The sequence below is a fragment of the Pygoscelis adeliae genome, unplaced genomic scaffold, assembly GCF_000699105.1.
Source record: "Pygoscelis adeliae isolate BGI_AS28 unplaced genomic scaffold, ASM69910v1 Scaffold209, whole genome shotgun sequence".
Lineage (NCBI taxonomy): Eukaryota > Metazoa > Chordata > Aves > Sphenisciformes > Spheniscidae > Pygoscelis > Pygoscelis adeliae.
In genome coordinates this window covers 3,609,133-3,617,106 of record NW_008825538.1, presented here as the reverse complement: position 1 = coordinate 3,617,106, position 7,974 = coordinate 3,609,133, and the positions used below count along the sequence as shown (strand labels likewise).

General features: G+C 44.9%; 1 protein-coding gene across 1 annotated transcript in view; it reads right to left on the bottom strand.

Annotated features, from left to right (window-relative positions):
• Positions 1-7,974, bottom strand: part of LOC103923510 (charged multivesicular body protein 3) — a 35,194-nt gene that overhangs the window by 3,082 nt on the left and 24,138 nt on the right. Inside the window, 2 exon segments of the mRNA XM_009331878.1 lie at positions 2,573-2,752; positions 7,021-7,081. Of these exon segments, the coding sequence (XP_009330153.1) occupies positions 2,573-2,752; positions 7,021-7,081 (241 nt within the window).

Genomic DNA, 7,974 nt, shown 5'->3' with positions numbered 1-7,974 from the left:
TACACGGACAGAAATCTGTTGGCATTTAGGCAATTTAATTAAAAGAAGAAATGGGCATCCTGCTTCTTCCCTCTTGTCTACCTTCCTGAAAAAGCTCAACCCCTACCCACACTGGGAAATATGTTTCTAGCGAAGATACTGGTCCTGTGTGATTAGCTGGAGCAATCCAGATTGCCTGCAGAGAGATTTCAACCCACTTGCACTCCAGTTCATAAAGAGAGATCCCCGAGGAGCTCCTGCCTGCACCCCGCAGCAGCCGGAGGTCTTGCTGAGGGTTTCACCAGTGGAGCCACAGTCCAGCTCCACGTCTGACCGCTGACCAAACCAGCGACCTTCCGCCTGAGGCTGGGTAGTGGAAGCTAACTCTGGCACAAGTTCTAGTGCAACAGTTTCACAGCAAACAGGAAGCTAGAAAATTAACACTGAAGCAGATAAGCTGGAAGTAAGTGTAGTTTAAACTGAATTTAACAATACTCTTTCCAGAGGCTACTCTCATAATATAGCTTAAAAGCTCTTCTCATATATGTTGATACACTGAGATCAAAATGCAATAATTAAGGGTACTTTGAGGTTCTTGGATTGTGCCGTCTAACTTCGCAGCTTCCTAGCCATGGAGAACTTACCTGTTAGTATATAAAACGGTCACTCTTTAATGCAGCAAAATTAAGGTACAGCAGATATTATTTTTCATTTTAATATTTAATTTCTTTAAGAACGTTACACTTGTAATGTTAACAAACTAACAGAAATCTTGCCTTTAGCGGTCATTTCCCCAGGATGAAGCAAGTTAATACATACCCCAGACTGAATTCTAGATTCCTTCCTATTGCTTGCACAAGGGTATCGGAACATTCCCAGTAAGGTGAAGATGCTGGTAGCGATAATAAGGAGTTTTTCCTTTTAAAGGACACCTCAAGCTGCAAGGATGGCCTTTGCTTCCCTTTCCCGAATGAGGTACGTGGGGAGCCGCATTTGACCTATCGTCAGGTTACACTTCAGGTTCACATTGCGACTCCTGATTTACCACTCACCTCGTGTTAAAATCTACTTTTTAACAAGCAACTAGCTTGGAAAATGCTGGGGTGGGGGGGAAATACTTTGACATGTCAGTGCATGTTAGCCTCCACCAAGTCTTTCCCTGTCTTTGATGCTTTCTGCTCTGCTCTCGTTGCAGGCTGGAATGCTCTAAGGTGTGGAAAATACTGCAGGAAGCCTATTACAACAGATTTCTGACGCGGATGAGGAATGAGGGAAATATGCTGGTACTGGGGGGGCACAAAGGACCAAGCAGGGTTTACAGAGAGCTAGGTATTAAGCCACAGGGCAAATCGATTCATCCACATCAAGGAAATCAATCGCTGCCCGCATCTCCATTTAGGACTCAGTAAGTGTCCTAAGACTCTGGCTAGAGAAACAATAATTTACAAGAAGAAGGGAATTCTACTGAAGGAAACAAACCTCACGTTACAGATCCTGTCAAAATCAGTAACAACAACAGGCTCCACAAGGATACAGGGATGTTAGGCACGCATTCCAACTGTTTAGGAACGCACACTAAAAACGTGCCCCAAATTACCACAAGAGAGTTCTGTTTCAGAGCACGTGATTCTCATGTCACCGCAACCCTCAGGCTCTGAGGAGACGTGTTAGATTATCTGTTGAGCAGCTAATGAGAGGAAACACAGAGAGCCAGCAAGGATCTAGGGAACAACGAGGGGTAGGAACCCCAGGAAGCTAACTGGGAGCTCCCTGACTACTCCAGAGCCCAGGGTGGGAAACCCATCCAGACAGGGCAGTGGGGAAACGGTCTCCAGAACATCCTGCAGACTGAAGGCGGTTATTGCCTACAGGGACACAGGACTCGGTACGGGATGCGGGGGAAGAGAGCATTTTCTGAACTGAGAAAAACTTATTATGGAACCTTTTAAGGTGATTGCAGGAATGTGATTGAACATGAGAAACTTTTTATTGGATGTTTAAGGGAAGGACTGAAGGTGGAGAAAGGGAGGGATCAAGGTGGACCAGGGAAGACCATAAGCCTCGGGGGCCTACAGGTCCAGGTACCAGCAGCTCAGGCAGAGGAGAAGATCTGGGGCTAGTTACCGGATAGCTGGCCAGCCTAGACTGAGTGTCTGAGAGCAGCTACTGGAACACCCCATGTATTGTGCATGTGTGTATAGACATGTAGTCTACTAGTGGAGCCCAGTCCTAATCGGCTGAAGAGGAAGACTGGGATTGAGCCGTCAGTGCTGTTCGTGGTTGTGTGAAAGCTGCATGTGTTTACGTGGGTGCTGATAAAGGCACTGCTGTGAGCATGCGTGGGTGCGTGTGCCTACTGGGAATAGGTGCTCAGCCTGGCTGGATGTGGGGACATGGACCTGCAGCAGCCTCACACCTCTGGGCCCGCTACGGGAGGAATTTCCCTGGCTCCTGAAGCCTGCTGCAAACAGCTGCCTTTCCCAAGAGTAGGACTGCTTCCAAATTCAAGCTCTGCCTGCATTTGACCTTGGTTCTGAAAATGGAAACCCAGACCTCACCTCTAAAGCTAGAAGTGCTCAGAAGTTGTTCTTACCGAGCTGGTTCTTCATCCCCATGAGAACAGAGTTCATGTGAGCTTTGGAGGCATAGAGTTTGCTTACAGCCTTTCGAGAGCGGATCAGTTCCTTTGCCAAGATCACACACACATCCTTCTGACCCTTTTTGGCAGCATCCTTTATTGACCGCTTCACCTTCTCCTCTTCTCTCTGGATATCTGGAGTACAGAAAAAGCACAGCAAATAGTGACAAGCTGCTAAAGATTTGGAAGAGAAACCAGTCATTTGTTGGGGTGTATTGTCAACGCAAAGAATCTTTTCTGCTTGATTTCAGATCCCCTCTGTTACTCAAAGACCTTGTTCTAGGCTCATTTACATGTTAGCTAATTAATTCAACTAAATATTAGTAGGAAAATTCTCATTACTAAACATCCAGCTCTGTAATTTCCTTTGCAGTTCAGAGTACTGTAAAGGACTGTCCAGGAATATCACTGCGTGAAGCTGCCCTGACTAAGGTGAATTCTTAAGACGCAAAAAAGGTCCAGTAAGAGCAAAGCACTCTGAGATGACTACTTGACTTACAACTTCACAATAACTTCCTGACTGTTAAACTGGCCTGATGTAAATATACAGATAAATACATACACCCATATGTAATACATACACACACAGTTTAAGACTACTGTACTGATTTGCTGCTTACAAGATTATCTCTTCCGTGTTCACCACCAGATAGCCCCACTTCACCAGGAAGGAACAAAGTTGTCACACGAAGTTTAAAACTAGCAGTCTCGGAAGACAGACGGGCATTTTACTAGCAAAAATACTTAGCCGTCAGACTACATTCAAAGCTTAACCCATATGCCCACCTTCAAGTGAATCTGAGGGCTGCCGTAGGCAGAATTGTCCTCACTGTTTCTAAGTCTCTGAAATGTGTTTTTCTGAAAAAAATACATTCAGAAAGATTGTAGATGGCTGATCTCACAGTGGCTAGAAAGTTTTAGATATACACTGCCTTTAAAAAAAAAAAAGGCATAACCATTTATATAGCGAATTTGTAAGGGCGTGTCCACAACTTTACGCGTTACTTAGAACTACAGATTTGTTAATTACTGCCAAAAAAAGCCTTCGTCCTTGCAGATAGACTTAATTATTCCCCCCCATCAGGCACGACTCATTGAGCCTCAACTGGATACCCAGCCAAGTCTGTACTTGTACTTAAGAAGTTCAGGTCTTGAGTTTATACTGCTCATACTTTAAGACACGTGCATTAGGTGTTTGTCTAAACTGGCACATTCAAATTATAAGCTGGCTGGCTGGCGCCAAAGCTATGGATAATTTTATCAGGGAAAACTAGTATGCTGGTAAATTGTTAGATATAACTGAAAGCAGCCTGTTCAAACTCTCCTGGTATCCAGCTTCACTCAATAGCTTTTTATAAGAGCATGCTGGAGCAGGAGTACTGAACTAAGCCTGTACAAAATGAGCACCAAATAATTGGATTTGATATATTATACACTAAATAGGCTTCCTTAAATAACGTAGGTTTCTCTAGCAAATCTGGGGTGACTGTTCACACGTCTGCCTTGTCAGATAACGCTGGCTGTGTACAGCAGAAGCCAGGTACCTCAAAAAGCTCAGAGTAAGAAACGCAGGAACAAGCAGGGGCTGTAACAACCCCCTTCCTTTTCCAGGCTCGGCAATAAATTAGCCACTGATGAAATGTGGATCTAAGAGTCTGCAAAAAAATTATCCTAAAGTAAATAAAGAATTCAGATAGTGAGGGTTAGGCTCGCCTTCCTGCAAAGAGTTGAAGGAAATGACCGCAAGAACAATTATTTCTAGCAAAGGCTTTGTTCAAATTTGGTTTTGTTTGAGTCTTCTTGATTTATACCAGACCGAAGTTACGCGTAGGCAAGAATCAGAAGTTGCCCTTTTGTAAAAACAAAGGCATCAACGCACGCTTTTTGGCACAGGCCAACCTTGAGACTTCGACGCAGCTTCTCACGTGGGAGTTAATGAACCCTGTACTCAAGATGAGTCATTCTCTCAGTATCATTCAATAGTGTCTTTACCCTAAAGGGCTGGCGGAAATCTGTAGGATCGTAATCAGAAAAACATACTCCTTGCTGCTTCCCCACTATTTTCTGCAGAAATGTCCCAAGCTTGAAGACATCTGTATGTCAGACACGGGAGCGAGCCAAGTCCCAGCACATCAGAACAGGTACAAAACAGCTGAAGTGCTACAGCAAAAACCAGAAAACACCAGTACTCCAGCAGTGCTGAGGAATTACGGCATTTACTTTGTCAGGCTAAAACCAGCCACAAGTATTGTGTTACTACATCCAAACTAGGGTAGTGGGGCCCTGTACTCGCGTGAACGCTTCCACTTGCATGACAAACCGCTGAATATGAGATTAGCGGCATAAAATGTCCAAGAATGGTCAACTCCACCTTTGAAGGTCAATGCCAGCTACGCACCTCTAGTGAGCTAAAGGCACTACACCAGTCCCCTCTGCAGCACTACCAAGCACAACAGAGGCACAAAGCAGTCCAAAGCACCTGCGAGAGGGACTTGCAAGCTCAGTAAAGCACAAAGTTACTGTATTACTCCAACTATATTAACTCGAAAAATTCAGTTCTGAAGTCACGAGGATACCTTTCATTTCTTCGAACCTTCCAAGCCCTCAAAAGCAACCTACAGCAAACAGAAATCATGACAACAGCAAGACTCCAACAACAGATGGTTCAAAACAGCATGTCGATGTATCAGTAGCTGTGCTGTCTGGGCGAGCCAAGTGTTCGGGTGACCCAAGCCTACTCGGTTCATCCCAGGTGGATCTGAGTGTTACCGTATCAAAACACATCTAGCACTGCCTTCCCCAGGGAAACTGAGAGAGGTCCCAGCTCAGCATCCTTACTCAAAGATTACAGCCATTTCCTGTGTAAATCTCAATCGAAATGATAAAGCCTGGCAGAATCCAGCTACAGGGGGTACTTTTGGAAAACAAACAAACAAAACCTTTAGGGGCACGTGGCTGTCATCTTTCAGCAGCAGCCTGCTAGCCTGGTAAGTGTCCAGCAGAACCACGTACTTCCACAGCCGACACTTGGCAAGATGTGAAATCCCAGCACAATATGGGCATTACAAAGATACTCTGTACTTTATTTTAATGGGAATTATCAGAATAGCAGATGGTTGGTGGTTAGTCTAAGCTCTTATGTGCTGAACTGTATTTCTTTCTGAAATACATATACAGAGATGTCTAGAGCCATTACAATAATTAGATTTACATCCACGTCAAAATATCAGACCCAATATCTATATAGGCCATTAGAAGTATTATGGCATGCATAAAGTTGAGAGAAAACCAAAATCTCAAGAAACCATCAATAGTGAACATATGGGTAGTTTGCTCCCGTGGAAGATGCGACCTCTAAAACATACTCTGCTAATAAGATCAGCCACGTTTCAGGTGCTCTGTGCCCGATACAGCCACACAAAGCGCCTTGGAGAATGCAAAACAATTCACAAGCAGAACGAACATCACTGTACATCGGTTTTCCTGGAAGAGGCATAAACCGTGTCCTCATTTTACAGATGAGGATAAAGACAGGCTTTGTACTGCACGAGCATCTCTCTCCAACGCACTCGTACAAATCTACAAGTGGGAGAATATATGAACCCTGCCAGCTTAGCCCAGAAGCACGGGGCTGGGGAGGAAAGGGGCAAGGGAGAACGTACTCCTTGAGGAGTCACTCAAAACAGGCATGCGCCTACTAACCAGACGCTGACACAAAATATCCTTTACCAGCACATCCCATGGACCAATCCTGAAGGCAGGGTAGAAGACAAAAAGGGGAAAATAGAATCTGCCCCAAACCTACTGTCAGATTCTGGAAAAGCAGGCAGATGAGAGAACAAGAAACTGAACTAGGGGCAGTGTAATAATAAGCAACTCCTCTGCTTTTCAAGACCTCTCCAAAAATGTAATACCCATGATTTAGCAGCAAAACACCTACTGAGAAAAGGGTTTTTTTTCTTCTTCTCTCCTGTTTGCAATTTTCCCAAGCTGACAGCAACCTACTTCTGTTTAGCACGTGCACTTCATGCCAGTACATACCTGCAGAACTTTCTACACGTGGAATTACATACCACACTGATACTATTCATTAAATCAATGTGGCTGAAGTTCTGGATAGTAAGTCTAATTCATCTTACCAAATGGGATTTAAGAGCATTATGTCTTACTGGAAGCACACAATATTCAAGTTCTTTTGAAAATTTTATCTGAAGAACTTCACAGCGACATCATTTTGTAACACAGACTAAGTCTGGCCCCAGGATCACATTCATCTTCCTTTATTCCAGACACGATAAAGTACCCTGGGTTATTAGATTTCACAGCCTCCCCCAGTTAAAGCAAAAAAACCTTGAAGGCAGACAGGGAAAGGAAAAACAAGAAAATGAGACATAAGTACAAACCTCTGATCTGTCTATCAATCACTCTCATTTCTTTCCTTATCTTCAAGGACCATTCATTGACCTTAAAAAGAGAAAGTGAGAGTTACTTGAAATTCCAAGTTTAAAACTATGCTTTTATACTTTCACATAACAACCATTCAATATCAAAAGCCGCACTTCAAAATGCACAAGCTTTAAGTTATGAGTCATGTTTAAATATTTCATTATTCAAATTAAAAAAAACCCCAACATTGCAGGGATACCACCAATTATTGCACTCCTCTTAACATTCAGACAAGGAGTTAAGGAGGACGCGGCTTGTGAATCAGAGACGCTCACTGCCTGGCTAACTTCCCACGTCACAGCGACGTCACTGTGCAGAGGGAATTGCCGCAGGGGATTTCATCATAAGGTAGAAACATTGGCATGGGATGACAGCACCGAGAGACTACGCATTTCAGTCAGAAGGAACCCCAGGAGGTCTCCAAGCCAACCTCCTACTCAAAACTGGCTGGATGGCCGGGCCCAAAGAGTTGTGGTGAATGGAGTTCAATCCAGTTGGCGGCCGGTCACGAGCGGTGTTCCCCAGGGCTCAGTGTTGGGGCCAGTTCTGTTCAATATCTTTATCAATGATCTGGATGAGGGGATCGAGTGCAACGCTCCAGGCTTGGGGAAGAGTGGCTGGAAAGCTGCCCGGCGGAAAAGGACCTGGGGGTGCTGGTCGACAGCCGGCTGAACATGAGCCGGCAGTGTGCCCAGGCGGCCAAGAAGGCCAAGGGCATCCTGGCCTGTATCAGAAATAGTGTGGCTGGCAGGAGCAGGGAAGTGATCGTGCCCCTGTGCTCGGCACTGGTGAGGCCGCACCTCGAATACTGTGTTCAGTTTTGGGCCCCTCACTACAAGAAGGACGTTGAGGTGCTGGAGCGTGTCCAGAGAAGGGCAACAAGGCTGCTGAGGGGTCTGGAGAACAAGTCT